The sequence below is a fragment of the Emydura macquarii genome, unplaced genomic scaffold (genome assembly GCF_026122565.2).
Source record: "Emydura macquarii macquarii isolate MOO-44397 ecotype Brisbane River unplaced genomic scaffold, CSIRO-AGI_Emac_v2 contig_1253, whole genome shotgun sequence".
Taxonomy (NCBI): Eukaryota; Metazoa; Chordata; order Testudines; family Chelidae; genus Emydura; species Emydura macquarii.
Window position 1 is genome coordinate 23,252,260 of NW_027131390.1, and position 18,361 is coordinate 23,270,620.

The 18,361-nt window shown below is 46.2% G+C and overlaps 1 protein-coding gene and 1 long non-coding RNA gene across 2 annotated transcripts; one reads left to right on the plus strand and one right to left on the minus strand.

Moving 5' to 3' along the window:
• The first annotated feature begins 994 nt into the window (after nucleotides 1-994).
• Nucleotides 995-15,400, plus strand: ARR3 (arrestin 3). Its single transcript, XM_067548337.1, has 17 exons — nucleotides 995-1,011; nucleotides 2,922-2,952; nucleotides 3,431-3,491; nucleotides 4,050-4,094; nucleotides 4,578-4,777; nucleotides 5,491-5,550; nucleotides 5,919-5,986; nucleotides 6,380-6,515; nucleotides 7,323-7,407; nucleotides 8,126-8,198; nucleotides 8,960-9,097; nucleotides 9,821-9,904; nucleotides 12,026-12,049; nucleotides 12,833-12,885; nucleotides 14,243-14,252; nucleotides 14,789-14,791; nucleotides 15,301-15,400. The coding sequence occupies exons 1-17, from the start codon at nucleotides 995-997 to the stop codon at nucleotides 15,398-15,400; spliced, it is 1,188 nt and encodes a 395-aa protein (XP_067404438.1).
• On the minus strand, nucleotides 11,962-18,349 carry LOC137153212 (uncharacterized). Its single transcript, XR_010919722.1, has 3 exons — nucleotides 18,114-18,349; nucleotides 17,942-17,999; nucleotides 11,962-13,140 (listed from the first exon to the last, which is right to left on the minus strand). It is a non-coding gene; the product is annotated as an uncharacterized lncRNA (long non-coding RNA).
• Nucleotides 18,350-18,361: the final 12 nt, after the last annotated feature.

Below are 18,361 nucleotides of genomic sequence, written 5' to 3' on the forward strand. Positions count from 1 at the left end.
GAATTAGTGGCTTGAATACGCATTGGTCTTGACTGCTCTAAGCTTGGTTCCCTAGCTCCCTTCATAGAGGGCTGACAGTAGCAACCAGCAGCTTCCTCCTAATAAATCATTACAGCAAATTTCTTGCAGATAAGGACTTACATAAGATGACAGCTCCTCTAGTAGCTTCACTCATTCATCCTCCTCTCCCAGGCTCGCAGACACTCACTCAACAGTCACTTGCCATCAGGATGGTCCTAAGTGGTTCTTCTGACACCTTCTAATGTTTGTCCCACCCCACTCATCACTCTGACATTTTCTGACCCTCATTTTTTTTGCTGCCTTCCAGTGTAATAGAGGAGGAGTTGGGTGATAGGTCTGTTCCCATCTGGATTATGGATTTGTCCTAGAATCACAGTTAAACTTGCCTCAGTGCTGCATGCTCCTAGCCAAGGATACAAAGTCCTTAGGGAAACAGGAGCAAACCTGGGCTGGGAAACAGAATACCATAACCCCGCTCTGAGCCTGCTCCTCTGCTGTCCTGAGACATCTGAAACAACCACTGGGGCCATAGTCTGAGACCCGAGGCTGAAGGAAGACCCTGGCCTATCATAATATAATATAAATGTCCCTTCAAATGTTGGACCTGTCATTGTGAGAACTAGGACTCCTAGAATCTCACTCTGCTGACCCAGTCTATGGAACCAGGGGGGGCCATCTGGGCATGACTTGAACGCTTTTTGCCTGGGCCAAACCTGAGTGGTACTGTGACTCCATGCGCCAGGTCGCAATGCCACTCGCTCAGATTTGGAGCGGGAGGGTGTAGGGGTTCTTGGGCCAGGGGATCAGGCTGCTGACGGGAGGGAGGCACCTGAGAGGGGAAGAGAAGGGTCAGGTGTGGGGAGTGCAAATCTATGCCCCCCCCCACTTTAAATGGCTCTCTGAACCCCCTGCAGTTGTCTGTTTTCCTTTGCTTCCTTTTGCAGAAACCCTGCTGTGCAGCAACTGATTGAAAATGTCAGACGGATCCAAGTATGTGTCTTCCTCTTCCTTCTCCCACTATACATGGGATTGGGGCAGTGCAAAGTGCCAACATGCAGCACCCTTCACAGGGAAAAAGGGACCCCCAAACACACTGGGTTAGTTCACCCCAGCCCTAGTGGAGGCAACCTCTGCCCTACAGAGATTGGATGGAGTGGGGTAAATTCCCATTGTTTTGAAGGCCTCAGCCCCCACCTGGGACAGTCCTGCCACTGGCCCAAGTCACCTTTTGCTCTCCCTCCATGTCTTTCATACTCGTGTGTTTAGGAGTGAGTGACAGCGACTTTGCCTGGCTTTGGTGGTCCATCCGTCTCTCTGTCATGCATATGCATTGCCATCTACTGGCATTATGCAAGCTCTCCCTCTGTTTCCAGCCCAGAGCAAAGCTTGCACCTGAGGGAAGCTGGGTGCTTAATATTAAGCTTGAATGCAAAGGGAACATGGAGTTGTGGTAATGGGAATTGACACGGAAGTCACTTTCAGTTCCTTAGCATCAGCCTCCAGCTGACAAGGATGTCCAAGGCAACTTTAACCCTCCAGTGTCTGGGCCAGGAGCCAGATGAACTGGATGAATAGGATCAGAAGAAATTCCAGCCCAGCTAAAACCACTGGCCATCCTGGTCAAGTGTCCCAGCTCCTGCCAAAATCAGACCAGTCCAATGGTCCACCAAGTCCAGTGTCCTGTCCCAAGCAGTGGCCTGTTCTTGACACTTCAAAGGAGGAGGAGCCACCATCACAAAAACTTGACCCTTGTGGGAGGTCACACGTGATGCGGTGTTCATGTATAGTGGCTGGGCCCAATGACTATGCAGCCCACACCTATCTCATAGATCAAGCAGTTTGGCTTTGTTGCTGCAAGTCCCAAGTTCAGTTATGTTGGTGAGAGCTGTGTCTGTATGCTGCAGTCAAGGTAAAAGGTTACATGGGTTCCCAATGTTCCTGTTTCCTGGCATGATGCATCATGTGATGCAGTGTTCATGTGTAACAGCTGGGGATTCTCTCCTCACCACTGGGTGACCAGTTCATGCCAGGAAACTGCAGATAATGTCTAAAGAGGATAAGAACTTGCCCTCAGCATATGCTTCACCGAGGCATCAGAGTTCAGAATTACTAAGGCCATGTCTACATTATGGAAACTATAGCACCAGAGCTACTGCTGGCATTACCCCATAGTGTAGACACAACCTATGTTGCGCATGCCGTAGCTATGTCAACCTACTTTTTAAGTGTAGACCAGGCCTACAGCTCCCCATCCTGCAGAATGATCCACATTCCCCAGCACCAGCAGCTAGAGAGAATTGGGGAAATGCAGCAGCCATACTTGAGGAACCTGAGACAGGAGCAGGACCAGTTCCTGGCTGTCCATATTCTACAGGGAAAGGAGAAATACACACCAGCCTCCCTTAGCCCAGGGAGCGGTTCACTAGCTAACACTCTCACATGGCAGTTCTGTGCTTTTCTCCCCAGCCTCTAAAATATGGTCTGTGGCAACAGCATGTCCTCCACCCCTTCCCACCAGGAATATTCTCCCCATGATGTTGGGAGAGAAATCCACGGCACAGACAGATCAGGGCATATGATATCTCCCTTCCCCCCAGCCATTGGAGTCTGCACCAGGCAAAAAGAGGCCAGGGGTCAGTATGGGGTCTGACTATGAAAGGGACTGAACCCCCAAAGATCCTGAATTCACATGCCCACTCCTCCTTAGCCAAGAGTTATGAAACTAATGAGTTCTGACTACAGACTCAGCCTTATTCCCCGATTCCTCCTAACTACTTGGTGAACCGACTCCCCTTCTGCTCCCTTTCTCCGAACACAGCACTTTGGCAGAGGCCAGCCTGTAGGGACTTGCAGTCTTTTCCCAGACCTACCTAACCCCTTTGTCTTTGTTTCCTCTGCAGGGTTTTTAAGAAGACCAGCCCCAATGGGAAGGTAAATACAAGCTGAGCTTGGGCAAGGCTGGGGGGCTGCAGAACACAGACACATGCATCTTTGTTTCCCAAGATGCTTTACCTGTTGAACTAAATTGTATTTGATTTATCCAGGCACTACTATGTGAGTCCTGCCAGTACATGTGTGTCAGAGACTTCATAGTAGTAGGGTTCCTACCCCACCAGGGTGCATTGTGGGGATTCCCTCTCCCTTTGAGCTCTCTCTTGCTCTATTTCTGATGCACCTGGCACAGAGCTATCATGGTGCTTTTCAGGAAGAAACTTTTTTTAAAATATAATGAAGTCCCTTAAGTAATGATGGCTGTTCTGATAACTAGAATAATCATAATATTGAGAGATCTCCATTCCATGATCCCAGCCATGGCTACAAACTTGAAACTTCCACTGATCAAATGAAGAACCACAACCTGTTTCTTTGCTGTTCTTGTTTCTTTTCTTCCCCCTCATGCTGCCTCCAGTTATCCATCTACCTGGGGAAGAGAGATTTTGTGGACCATGTAGATTCTGTGGAACCTGTAGGTGAGTATCATTATCTTCCCCATCCCATTCTGCAAGCCAGTATCGTCTGCATGTGACACTACAGCTGATTGCTGTGTAGCTGGCTGTCACTTTACAGGCAGCGGTTTTGTGGGCCCAGATCCTCAGCTGGTGTAAAATGGCTTTGCTCCATATGTTTCAGTGGTCGATGATTTTCAGTGGGAATAGGTAGCACAAGCAAGCGAAACCTGTGAGAAGCAAAAATTCTGTTTGCCTGCAAATATCGGTAATAAAAAGCAAAGGTGGGAGAGGTAGAAAATCTAGCCTCTAGGGGCAGGTAGACTGACACGGACTATCTAGTACACTAAAATAGCAGTGTGGCCAGGACAGCACAAGCAGCTAGTCTGAGTACATACCCAGCTCTTCAAGATGCAATTTCCTTATGGGATGGGGCTAATGTCCCTGCAGCTTGAGAAAGGAGCTTCTTTCGTTGACTAAATGTTATGGATAAAGTGCATTTTTAAAAGAACATTCCCACCATTTGCAACACCACCTGCTGTGAAGGCTGAGCTCACCTGCACCTCTTGTGCTTATTTGCAGATGGTGTCGTCTTAATTGATCCAGAGTACCTGAAGGATAGAAAAGGTAAGTCTCTACAGCAATAAGATGCAAACGTTGAGGCTATGATGCGGATCTGAAAACTGGTGCAATGAGCCATTGTTTGTAACTTGTGATTGTAGTTAGGTGAAAGTGCCTAGTGATCAACCAGGGAGTCTCCCTATTCAAAGCAACCCTTCCTGAGCCAGAGACGAAAAACTGTCTCTGTTTCTCTGTTTTCTGCTCTTCTTCTCTGTCTTGGGGACTGATTCTGAAGCTACCAGGGGCTTGACGAAGGATTTCATGGATCTTCCAATCTTTGCACTGGGCTTTAGAGACACAGCCCTAGATAACTGGGTCAGGTTTTTGCATACATAAAGAAACTGCTTTTAATTTTGAAGAGTCATTAATATGGTTTCTTCTTTTATCTCAATCCCCCTCCTCCACCTGTCCGTCCCTCATTTCCATTCCTTCCTTTTGCTTGTCTCCTTTTCTCTCTTTCAATTTCCATCTGTCCTGCCCTGGCCCCAGTGTATGTGATCCTGACCTGTGCATTCCGCTATGGCCGAGATGACCTGGATGTCATTGGCTTGACCTTCAGGAAGGACCTCTATGTCCTGACCACTCAGATTTATCCTCCTGTGCCAGAACAGAAACCAACTTCTCTCAGTCCTTTGCAGGAAAAGCTGTTGAAGAAGCTGGGTGACCATGCTTATCCCTTCACTTTCGAGGTAGGAACGCCTCAACACACATGGCTCTTTCCATTCACAGACTCCACTATCTCTTGCTATGCACAGACGCTCTAGAGCTGTGAAGCACTGGCCACTTGTCATGCTGCCCAACAAATGATCCAGGATCAGAAGCAACTATGTCAAGGAGTTAACTTATGGCAGTATCCGTCTCAGCTACATCAGCCCGACTGCCATATTGCTGGGGGAGCAGCCTTGGGATTTTGTCCCTTTGGGTAGGAGAGAAGGGATTGGGGCAGAACCAGCACTAGCATCAGCTTGAACAGAAGCTATGGACAGACATAAAGCCCATGTCATAGACAGTTGTATAAGAAGGTATGAAGAGACTATGGAGCCCAGAATGAGGTGCTACCTTTGTGTGCTGTATGGGTGTGCATTGGACGTGTGTTTGGATGAAGTTCCTTGATCCTTATTTGAGCCTATAGCTATAATGGAAGAGGAAACTTACCTGCAGAACTCTGAGCAGCTACCAAAATATCTGCCAGGGACACATCTATCCCACCATAAACCCCAAGCCTCAGGGGATTTCAGCTAGGGATTTTCCCATCCTGACATCCCTTCTCCCAACCCCGGTGCCAGAGATTACCAGCCAGGAGTCAGACATTACAGTGAGTGAGGGGGAACCTGAGCTCAAATTGTTCTGTTCTGCTGGGTTGGGTTTGGTGTTCTTAGTAAAGATTTCCTGTCTCCCCCAGATGGCGACCAACTTGCCCTGTTCAGTCACTCTCCAGCCAGGAGCAGATGATCTCGGAAAGGTGAATTTGGATTCCGTGTTTCACATCTGTTGTTGGCCTGAAAGAAAGACACAGGGATGGACGGATGAATTAAGAATCTGTCTCCGACAACCTCTCCCAACTCTAGGGCTCCAAAAATCACAGTTGCTTCCATTGTGGTGTGAAACAGAATGGTACAGCCAGCTGGGGGGCAGCTGTTGGAGGGAGCTTGCACAACCACTTCTTGCAGACAGGTTTTCCAAAGAGGTGGATGATACACACTGATGTGATGAGGAAGGGTGGTGAATAAATGTAACTGTCAGCACTTATTATCCCTGACAGAAGTTAAGGGCTCTGTTGCACCTTGAGGCCTATCACAGTAGCCTTGTAACCATCTTTGTTTCCCTCAGGCTTGTGGTGTGGACTTTGAAGTCAAAGGATTTTGTGCTGAAAATCTGGAGGAGAAAATTCACAAGCGGTAATTCCAGTGTATCCCTTTCTTTCCCCATCCTCCTAAAGCAAAAGAACCAAGTTTCTCCCCCAGGCCAAATCCCTGCAGCGGGGCATCCCTGGGTTTATACTTCTAACGGAGGCCCCAGGCTTCAGCCTCCATCAGCCCTGCCTCATGCTTTTAGATTTAAGGGTACCAGCCCCTGTTCCCATTTCTGATGCTTCTTAAGAACAGACTCTGGTTTGCCCAGGCACCCTGGGGTGGGAGAATAAAGGTGTCCATCTGCTTAAGCAAACAGATGTTTTCCTTCATTCTTTTAGATCTAGCTGGGGGGGGGAAAGGGTGGGTTATGGGTGGGAACTCCTAGGACAGACCCAGTGTCTCTGTGCTTACAGGCCTGCCCATTTCTCATCCCTGCAGGAATTCAGTACGGCTGGTGATCCGAAAGGTTCAGTTTGCCCCAGTGAATACGGGTCCAGCACCAAAGTCAGAGACCACCAGGCAATTCATGATGTCTGACAAGCCCCTGCACCTTGAGGCCTCAATGGATAAGGAGGTCTGTACCCCTGTATGGAGCCTCTCCCCTGTGCTCCGGCAAGCAGGGCCTGTCCCACCCAGACTGGTACATGCTGTTCTCTCCCTGTGCAGCTGGAGACTGATTACAGCAGAAATGCTCATCTGTGAAACTGAGGCTCCAGAAGAGTCTCTCACACCCTCTCCAGCCTCCTGACCTATTGTGCTCCTGGTGTCTCATGTTCTGGGGTGCCAGAGTCCCACCTCTGGGCCTTAGCAGCTGCAGGGCTCTGGTCACAGCCACTGCTTTTACAAAGACAGGATTCCTCCTAGGTCTCTCAGAGATATTAGTGATCTCTGCAGTTTGTGCCTCTTGGCCTTTCAGCATCCATCATTCATTTGCCAACAAATCTGGGGGCTTCATCCCAGCCTGTACCTTGTCAGACATGCTTTACCTTGGGCTGAATCCTCAGGAGCTTAGTTAGACTGGAACAAAGGTTAAAACACTTTGAAAATTCACAGGATTTCTCTTCTCTGCCTGTATTTCTACTGCTTGGAAACAGTCTCTCTTCACAGGCCCAAGAAGACAAAAGACTTTCTGGGAGGGCACCACTCCCTCTCAGACCTGAGCTGTCTCCTTCTCCTTGGAGAGGAGAGGTCCTGGTGCACACTGTGAATGCATTCCCTTGGGTCTCTGTGTATCCTAGCTTTTGCAGGTCTCTCTTTCCATGGTGCCATCAATGTCTACCTATCGGTTTTGGTCCTCCCTTCGGTGCCTGTTACCATAGTATCTGGCTACTTCCTTAACTCCAGTTAGCGTCCAGTGTAACCAGATCCATTGTGATTGCAGATCTATTACCACGGAGACCCAATCGCTGTCAATATTAATATCAACAACACCACCAACAAGATTGTGAAGAAGATTAAAATATCAGGTGAGAGAGAGCGTGATGCTCACCCCCAGGCCTCAGTTTCATTCTGCCCTCCTGTGCCCCACATTCTTCCTTTTACCACTTTGCTCATGCCTCACACCCTGGACAAGGTGCACAGGACTCTTAAAACACCTTTGTGAGATTCAGATTTTATAAAGAAGTGTGCACAAGGGCCGTGAACCTCACTTCCCCAATAGGTGAGCAGTGCTGGTTGGGCACAAGGCTCAACGCCGCCCCTCTTCTCTTCCCAGCTCTCCCAGGCCCAAAGAGTAAATCCCTGTGCCTGCTTCTCCTCTCACTTGCACCAGTTCTACACCAATGTACCTCCACTGACTTCAGTGGGGTTATTCCGCATTTAAACCACTGCATGGGAGGGAAGAACCAGGTTCTCTGTATGGTTTTGGACTGCAGTTTAGAGACACAATAGTTTCCTTAGCCATCACAGAGCTCAGGCTGTTGGGGGATGGATGTGATGTAAAACAACCGAGAGACCAGAAGCCTGTTCTACATGTGTTATGCTCCAACTTTATCTAACCTGTAAATTCAGTGGAGGGATGGCTAGGAAAATACCTGGTCCCTCCTGTCCCACTAGTTTAAGGGACTACTTCTTCAGATGCTAGAGAGCCAAGGACAGTGTGTGGGCATTCATACGTGTGTAATATCCTATGCGATACCCATGTCATTGCCATGATAGAATTGTGTTCCCTTTCTCTCTGATCAGTCGAGCAGATCACGGACGTGGTTCTCTATTCGCTGGACAAATATACAAAGATCGTGTGTACAGAGGAGATAAAGTAAGTTAGAGGAGGTAGCAGACCATATACCACTGGGCTTTGCTGGCCAGTAGAGTGATGGAGAGAGCTAGAACAGAGAAGGAGTTGGAAGAGAATGATGGGGAAAGAGAGGAGACAGGAAAGATGATGGTTCAATACACAACAAGAATATCTAGAGTTATAATAGTAAATAGGAAAAGAGCAACAGAGCTTTGGAAGAGATAGAAATCCCCATGCATCAGGGCATAAGCCAACGTCTCACTATTGGGGGCTAGGAGGAAACTTCCCTGGAGACAGATTATCACACAACTGCCCACAGCAGGGTTCTTGCACCTTTCTCCGGAGCGTCTGGTACTGGCCACTGTCAGAGACAGGATACTGGACTAGATGGGTCAGAAATCAGATCCAATCTGGCAATTCTGTGTTCCTGTGTAAAGGAAAAGGGAGAAAGAAAGAGGGAGGAGGAATAGAAAGGAGAAGGAGAGTGTGAGAAAAGGAGACAGAGAAGCCAAGGGATACAGACAGCAGGAGCGTATGTGTGGGGGAGATAGAGATTCTCCTCTTGCTGGGACATACAGACAGCAGGATGTGGGGAAGGGATCAGATAGGGTGCTGTGGCCTTGCTCTGCCCAGACGCATCTGCTCTGGGTCCATAATCACAAGCCGTTCCCAGGCGGCTCAGGATCCTACCTTTCCAGTGGGTTATATGCAATTGTCACTACTCTGTTCTCCGTTGGGACTCTGGTGGCTGTTCTGAGCTTTCCTCTCTGCATCCGTTTCAGTGAGACCGTGGCTGCCAATTCCACCTTCTCCAAAACCTACTCAGTGACCCCCAGCCTATCAACCAACCGTGAGAAGCGTGGCCTGGCACTTGATGGCAAACTCAAGCATGAGGACACCAACCTGGCCTCCACCACCATGTAAGAGAAAGGCCAATTCCCTACCAACACTGCTCTCCAGCTGATCTCTTATCAGTCTGTCAGACAACTATTCCCCACACCCTCCCCTCTTTGTACAGTCCAGTGCTGCTCTGCCAATATCTATGCACCCAAACCTTGAGCTGCAGCCTCCACTCCCGCTAATCCTGTCCTGGGCCCCTACACACTGCTGATATACCTCAATCCTGACCTGCCTCACTCCCTGCAGCTCTGGTTCTAAGATCCTCCTGAGCAGAGACTGTTCATCATGCTGAATAGTTTGGTGAGTCTGTGATGAAGATACACACCCACTTATCCTTCTTGCAGGTAAGAGGTAAACCCATGGTCCTGACCGTGATCTTTAAAAGATCCCATAGCACTTTTTTCAAGAGCAGGTGCATCAGCCCTTCTGTCCTGATTAAATTCCAGCTCAGTTAATTACATCTACCCTCAGAAATTCCTCCATAGTTTCAGCTAAATTATTCTTCCCTTCCCTTACTGTTGTGCTGTGTTGCTGTGCAGTTAAACAGCTACTTCCCTCAGCACAAGACGGAGCCCTGTGGCAGTCACAGATTATAAGATTTTTATGGCATTGTTGTGGTGGCTTAACCCTATCTCAACTGCTGTCATCCTGATCATCAGGCGACAAACTCGGTCCACTTTGATCACATGGCGTATCTCTTCCCAGGTCATCTTCTGACCTCTTTTCTATGCTTTTTCTTGTAGATTGAGACCTGGGATGGACAAAGAGGTATTGGGGATCCTGGTGTCCTACAAAGTGAAGGTGAACCTGGTGGTATCCAGAGGAGGGTGAGCATCTCTCTGATACATAGAGTGTAAGCTCTTTGGGGTAGGAGCCATCTTATGGTTGTGTGTTTGAACAGCACCTAGCACAACAGGGTCCTAATCCATGACTTGTGCTCCTAGGCACTGCCACAATACTACTACAGCTAATAATTATAATACCAGCATGTAGATGATAACGAAACAGAGGGTAAGGGAAATAGCTCAATAACTGGATTTCTTAGTTTGCTTTTGAGACCCTCGCTGTACCCTACAAACACCTCAAGGCATCCAGGCATTGAGTCATCCTGATGGCATCCATTCCAGATGTGAGCCTTGAATTCTCAATGATTCTCACCCTTCACTCACGGATCACATCCCCATTTATACCCCTGCACCTCACTTTTATTATCGAACATTCTCTAATGCCCCACATTCTCATAAGCAAACCAGGGAAATGTGGTCTAGATGAAGAGTTCCAGTGGGGTAGCCATGTTAGTCTGTATACAGCAAAAACAATGAGAGTTCTGTAGCACTTTGAAGTGCACAAATTTATTTTCTGCAGGCATAAGCTTTCGTGGGCTGTAACCCACTTCGTCAGATGGGTTGTAAAGCTTATGCCTGCAGAAAATAAATTTGTTAGTCTTTAAAGTGCTACAGAACTCTCATTGTTTTTGTGGTCTAGATGAAATTCCTGTAAGGAGGGTGCATAACTAGTTGAAAGATGGTACTCAATGGATCATTGTCAAATTGGGAGGGCATGTCCAGTGCCATAGGAGTCAGTCCCAGGTCCAGTCCCAGGTCAGTGTTTTCATTAATGATTTGGGTAATGGAATGACGAGTATGCTTATAAAATTTGTGGATTACACCAAACTGGGAGGGATTGTAAGCATTTTGGAGGACAGGATTAGAATTCAAAAGGACCTTGACAAATTGGAGAATTAGTCTGAAATCAAGATAAAAATCAATAAAGACAAATGCAAAGTATTACACGTAGAAAGCAAAAATCAAAGGCACAAGTACCAAACGAGGAATAACTTGCTGAGTGGCAGTGTTGCTGAAAAGGATCCGGAAGTTACACAGGATCACAAATTGAATATGAATCAACAATGTTATGCAGCTGCAAAAAAGGCTAATATTGTTCTAGGGTATTTCAATAAGACTGTCGTATGTAAGACACAAGGGGTAAATTTCCTGCTCTACTTGGTACTGAGGCCTCATCTGGAATACTGTGTCCAATTCTGGACACCACACTTTAAAAAAGATGTGGACAAATTGGAGAGAGTTGACAGGAGAGCAACAAAAAAGATAAAAGGTTTAAAAATCTGACCTGTGAGGAAAGGTTAAAAAACTGGGCATGTTTAGTCCTGAGAAAAGAAGACTGAGGGGGAACCTGATAACAGTCTTCAAATATGTTAAGAGCTGTTACAAAGGGGACAGGGATCACTTGTTCACCATGTCCACTGAAGGTAGGACAGGAAGTAATTGGCTTAATCTGCAGCAAGGGAGATCTAGGTTAGATATTAGGAAAAACTTTTCAACTCCTGTCAAGCTCTGGAATATGCTTCCAAGGAAGGCTGTGGAATCCCCATCATTGTTGGTTTTTAAGAACAGGTTAGACAAACACCTGCCAGGGATGGTCTTGGTTCACTTGGCTCTGGCTCAGCGCAGGTTCCTTCCAGCTCCACTTTTCTATAATTCTATGATTCTTCCTCAAAGCAGGAAAGCTGGTCAAAAGCCTCCTCTGAGGCAGATACCCATGACACTCCATGCATCAGCAGGGAGCTTGTAGAAATGTCAGCCATCACTGTAGCCCACAGCCCGAGAGAGTCTCTTCCAAGGCACACTCAACCTCTGTCAGCCTGGAAAAAAAGGACCAACTCTAGCCCTACACTTGAATCTCCAGTAACCCTGCCACACCTCCTGGTGGTTATCCCAGCAGCTGGGACTCTTGACACATCACCACAGGACAACTGGGTGCCATGACAGTAGGGACCTGTGAAGGGTGTCACGCACCTAACCCAAATAACAGTGACACGAAAGAAAACCTCACTATCCATAAGGGAACATTTCCCACGCATTCATTATATTTGTATTTGTTTTATTGTTTTTTAGCTGAATTCTGTGTTCTTTCTTTCCTCCCCACAGCATTCTGGGAGATCTCACTTCAAGGTAAAGAATGAGTCAATTGGCAGGTGTCTATCAGGAATGGTGTCCCTCTTTATGGAGCTTTGCAATAGGATAGTGCATGAGGCCCAGAGACAATGAAACCTGCTGTGGTTGAACGCGGATGAATGTCAAGCAACCTCCTCACCTTCGTACCTCCAAACACACGCACGTGCACTCACACTTTCAGACATCTTGCATTAAGATGTGATTGTCAAACCCCATGCAGCCGGTGTGACACTTTCCTGTGTCCTGCAAGTGTGTGGCTCCTCTTCTCTGGACTCTCTGATTCCCTGCTCAGCTGTTAGTGCAATTACCCAACAGATGACTTGTGCTAAGAGAACTTAACTCAAAGTTGAGGAAGGAATGGATCAAGTAGAAGATCCAAGGCCTTTTCTGGCCCAAACCACAATATGCAGCCTGACCTCTCTCCAGTCCACTCTCTGAGCTGTATTTTGTACTGGAACTCAAATAGCTGGATGGTGTATTCCTTATGCAGAACACACAGCTGCTCCCCACCCTGTCCTTGGCTCACAAAAGTTAAGGTTACATTTTAACACATATCAGTATTAATTATCATTTTCATTATCTGATTGTTGCAAAGCATTGTGGGATGTTTCCATGACTGCCAGGATGCTATAAGCAAACCTAAGCAGAGAGAGCCAGACCTGAACTCATGCCCATTGCGAAGTCTGGTGGTTGAGCGGGATTTAACACCCTATTTGCTCTTCTCTCACAACTGTCTTTATGTAATTCTCCCCTTTAAGAGATGTGTGCTTTTCCTTCCAGCGACGTTGGTGTTGAGCTGCCTCTTGTTCTGATGCACCCAAAGCCCACTGATGGTAAGTGATCACACTGGGATACAATGTTCACTAGGGAAGCAACAGGGAGGAAACGCATTCATATTCATAAAGGTGCCAGAAACACTAGTGACATTGGTTATCCCTAAGGCCAAGTGAAGTAATTCAGCTCAGAGAAGACCCGACTCAGATGGAAACAAACTGCAGGGCATTTCTGGGGTGAGATCAGTTCATTTGCCCTTTTCCTTGTGGCTTTATACCTTCTGACATGGCCAGGCCTGGAAGCTCCAATGCACCCTGAGAGAGAGAAAGAGAGAGAGAGAGGCTTGTATTATTCTCTCTCCAAACTGAGCTTCCACACTTTCTGAGTGGGTTCCCATAATGTCCTGTACAATATGCCAATGATACCAACAACAACGTGAAAAAGGCACTGGGTGTGCTTTACAGAGTCCATTGATTGATTCTGAGTCAGTAAGAGCTGGTCACACTTTCATTTTAGCCATGTTCTGTCTATGACGTGCCATGCATACCTACTGTGCTGCAGACCAGACACACAATAAAATGTTTCAGGGGAGGTCTCTCATAAGTTTGCCACCTGTCCAGATCTTGACAGGACCATCTCGTTTCCAGCAAACTTCTCTTGCAGAACATGCAACTACATCATCACACCAGTATGCTGCATTGTGCTGGCACAAACATCACAACTTCATGATGTCATGGGTTTATAGTGGAGGACAACTTTTTAAGGGTGGTGATCTCACACCCAGCCAAGACTTGAGGCTAATGCTCTGCTGGAGCAAAGATCCCATTTTGCAATTGCAGGTCTGAGCCACTAAACTCAACACACATAAGAGAGAGCTGTGAATTGTGTTTGATGCTTATTTAGTCACTTCTATAATAAACACAAAACTCCATGTGTGTAATGGCCAAACAACCATTAATAATCCCCGTACCGTAAACCTCACTCAAAAGAGTCTCATGTGTTAAGAGAGGGAGGGTTTGACTTTGTCTTGAGATCTAGAGTGAGATATATTCACAAGGTTGCATGGTGTCTTAGCCACATATCTAGTACTGACCTTCCACAGTAATTATGCAGATAAAATGCACAATTCCTTTCAGAGGGGTAGCCATGTTAGTCTGTATACAGCAAAAACAATGAGAGTTCTGTGGTACCTTAAAGACTAACAAATTTCTGCAAGCATAAGCTTTTGTGGGCTACAACCCACTTCGTCAGATGCACAATTCCTTTCAGTTATTTGCCCCAGAATTTGTCTTTCCAATAGAAATATCCCAGTAGTAAGACCATGTTCTTGTTGAAATGATTGTTTCAGACTAACCTCTGTGTGTATCTCTCAATCTTTCTCTGCCTCCCCATGACATGTTTACAAATGGACTATAGACAAGCCAAGGTAAGGAAAAGGTTTCTCAGACTACATCAACACTTTCTGTATGATACATGTTATATAAACTCATCGGAGATAGATGCAATACTAAGAAACCTGCTTCCATTTCAAAATGCAATTATGGAGCCTCCTGTGGGTGTCTTGGACCAAAAGATTCAAGCCCCACAAACTTGTGCTCTCTACATCACAACAAACAATATGACATTACAATGTTATGTCACCACTAAAATGAGTGTTGTCATAGGGGGAGGAGAAACCAAAGCTGGGGGAGAGGCACGTTTGGCTGCTTAGTTATGTTTATTTTATGGCTTCCCCTTGGTGAAATCACCCTGGCCTCTGTATGTAACTGTGTTGCCTATTTTAATGTTACTTCATTATTTTCTGGAAGGAGTTGCTGTCAGTGACTTGGTTCCATAGATACATGCACTTTGTATTCTTGAAATTTTGGAACCTGTTTAGCTGAATTTTCTTCTTTTTTTCCTTCTTTTCCTTCTTGTGGCTCTTTCTGTTTCTTGGTGTCATTTGCGTTTCCCTCTTGCAAGGAGGTAACTAACCCTCTTTATGTCTCTCTGTCTCCATTTTTTTTGTCACTGTGTAAAACTTTGTTTTCAGAAATCTCTTTAGATGCAGGTTTCCCCTCTCCATACACACACCCAACTGTCCTGGGCAGAATCGCATTGCTGCTGCTGGTAAAAGTCTCAGCCACTTGAGCAGCTATTTGCTATTCATCAGCACATCCTATGTATTTCCTTCAGTAAATGTCCCCCACTGCACCATCCTTACCAGTTAGCACTCAGAGCCCGCTGGGGCAGGGCTGAAATATGCAGAGAAGGTAAAGCACTGCTTCTCAGCAGAGCATGTGCACTGAGGGGTCCTGTGAGGCTGGGGTGTCAACAGAAAGTGAACATTGTCTCCATGGTCCTGCTGATTTAAGCAGGGATTTCACCTTTTTGGGACTTTCACACTGTGACCCTCCTTCCTCCCAGGCAGATGATATGTATGGTCACTAAAGTCCCTGTTCTGAGACCTCACAATGCTGTCTTCTTCTCTCTAGTGAGGAGGACATTGTGATTGAGGAATTTGCTCGCCAAAAACTCCAGGGGGAAAAAGATGACGAAGATGAGAAGGAGGAAGCCGACAAAGAAGAAAGCTAATCTGCTGCCCAGCCCACCCCAGCCAAAACATACGGTAGTGACCACCCCAATGCATCAGAGTTTGAGACATAGATTTTTGTAGAGCAATCTCTGATGTACCAGTCTTATATTTGTGGTGTGATAAATTATTGTAAATCCACTCCCACCTCCCCACCAAAAACTAATCCTTGCACTGACTCACTGTCGTGATTCCAATGGCAAAAAACAACTATATATTTACTGGTGATAATGTTAACATTGCATGTGTGAAATCACCAAATCTTACTAGAATGGGAGCCTCAGACATTCCCATCTCACCAGCTGCTGCAAAATTCATTCAGAAATGGAATGCTACATTTATCTTCTCAGGGCTCCTACTCCCCTTCTCTTTTTTCCTCCCTCCCTCAGGCAAACTGTAACTTGAACAAGTTGGAAACTAATGTGAAAAATAGTGATAACATACAACATGGTGGTCTCTGGCTAAATTTGGTCTTTCTCCAGGGCCAGGCTGAAGGAAGGCCCATCTGAACGCTGAGGCTCCAGTCTGGTAACTTATTTGTTGAAGGGGATGTAGTGTCATCTAGTGGAGCATCAGGCCCAGCCACCTCCTCATTGCCAGAGCAGGAGATTTGCTTTCACGAGGTTACTGATAACAGTACCTCTGCATCTTCTAACTACTAGCTTTCCAAATCTGTTACAGCCATGTCCCTCTCTTCCTCTCCCCCTTATATTTTGGAAGATAGCATCAGATGGAGAATATTTCCTCTTTCTCAATTTTTCATAATAGCAGACAAAGACCAATGGCTCCCTAAATGGAAAATTAGAAGGTCACAGAGCTCTGTTGGGGTGGAGGGAGCTGCCTGCTTCCTATAAGAAATGAGGACTGGCTCTTGACAGCTGGTCATTGGACAGTATCCATTTGTCTTCTGGTCCTTGCTACTGCAGCAGGATCACATTCTACATGGAACAATAGCTCTTAATTATGCCTGAGCTTGTTTTCATAAACAGTTACCACTAGTGAAAGGCAGCACTTTTCTCCCAGAAAGATTCGTTAAGATCTCTGCATTGGAACAGGAGATGAACGGGATGTCAGCTTTCAGCCAACTGATTGGTGCAAACTCCTTTTTTTTTGCCTTTGTTTTTCAAATGTAAAGACTTATTCTTTAAAAAATACTCTTGTTAGAAATATCTGGAGGTGGGAATGTAAGAGCCTACCCGTGTACAACAAAATGAAGATAGCAGTGTCAAACACACATAAATGAACGCCACTCCAGGATTGAGTAAGCATAGTACATAACACATACCTTGCTCCTACCTCTTTAGGCAAATGAGCTGGGTTTAGCCAGAAGCATTACTGCCTGGAAGGAGTGACAGAGAAATATGACTATAGGAGAGTCTGGGTGTGATCTGAGTCATAGCTGACATGTACAGCACAGGGCAGTTGAAGGATAATGTCAGAAAGTCCCAGGGTGAAGTGGGCAGTTACAATCACCATTTGTTAGCAATTGTAAGTGTTGGAATGCTGTCAAGGAAATATGTTACATTCTGTTTATGCCACTTCTCTGAATTCTGCAACATTCTGCAATTTCTTTATAAATAAAACTATATAAACAAATGTGCTAGAATCAATTTATTTTGGTTTTGGTTTTAATATGATCACAAGTCATGGAAGAGCCTACAAATTAGAGGCAAAGTTGATGCACAAATCCCTGTGTCTCTTTCACAACAGCACCAACTGGGTGGAATCTACCCCACAGGGAATTGTCAAGTCCACACAAAAGGGTTTTTATAAATAAGTTATTAAGTGAAAAGGGGTTCAGCATATGTTGTATATACTATTCTTGTAACCGATTCAGATCTGGAAGAGCCTTCCAAGAGGAGGAGTGGAACCAAAAGAACCTAACTTGTTTCAAGACTGAGCTTGATAAGTTTATGGAAGGGATGGTGGGTTGAGGTTGCCTACAATGGCATATGGCCCACCTGTGACTGCTATTAGCAAATATCTCCAATAGTGAGAGATGGGACCCTAGATGCGGAGTTACTACAGATAATTCTTTCCCAGGTGTCTGTCTGGTGAGTCTCGCTTAGGGTCTGACTGATTACCATATATGGGGTCAGGAAGGGATTTTCCCCCATGTCAGATTGGCAGAGACCCTGGGGGTTTTCACCTTCCACTGCAGTGTGGGGCACAGGTCACTCGCTAGTTTGAATTAGAGTAAATGGTGGAGTCTCTTGAAATCTTTAAATCAAGATTTGGGGACTTCGGTAATTCAGCCAGAAATTACAAGCCTATTGCAGGAGTAGGTGGGTGAGATTCTGTAACCTGCGATGTGGAGGAGGTCAGACTAGATGATCATGAGGGTCCCTTTTGGCCTTAAAAGTCGATGAGTCTATGATTTACACACAAAACCCTTTCAACTTGCCACAGTCCAATAAGATTAGTTTGCTTGCTCTGGAATCAGGTGATCCCAGGGGGGTTGGGTGCTCTCCTCTCATCCCAAATTCCCAGCCTGCATCATATTGCTTATGCAGACCGACATAAGGAAATTGTATTTACTGCACCTGCTAAAGAACCTGCAGTCGCTGGCAGCTGATGAGACACAGATGGATCTCACAGGACCTAGAACATAAAAGTGAGATTTTAGGTAATTATGTGCTGACTGCATTTCAGCCAGACCATTTGGCACTAATTGCAGAAGAGGATGGAACCAGCATGATCATATTTGCCACCAACCTTTAACTGTGATTATGACAAGAGTTGACCAAAACCCCATGACAGCATTACAGTCGATGTCTAGTGGTCTGTGGCAAACAAGATCTAAATTCTGTTACAGGGTTCCTTGGGTTCCCCGTTACCCATCTGCTGGGGGCTCCTGTTACAGGTTCACGGGGGATCCCGCCGGAGGGGCGAGCTAACAGCCTGGGGGAAGGTGTCCCATTGGTGCGTCTCAGGCGTTACTTTGTTGGGACATGAATCCCCGC

Excerpts from the sequence above, each read along its gene's own strand:
- ARR3 (XM_067548337.1), top strand. Across the intron at positions 7,408-8,125 it reads GAAGAAGATTAAAATATCAG|TCGAGCAGATCACGGACGTG; the intron begins GTGAGAGAGAGC and ends CTCTCTGATCAG. Across the intron at positions 9,098-9,820 it reads AACCTGGCCTCCACCACCAT|ATTGAGACCTGGGATGGACA; the intron begins GTAAGAGAAAGG and ends TTTTTCTTGTAG.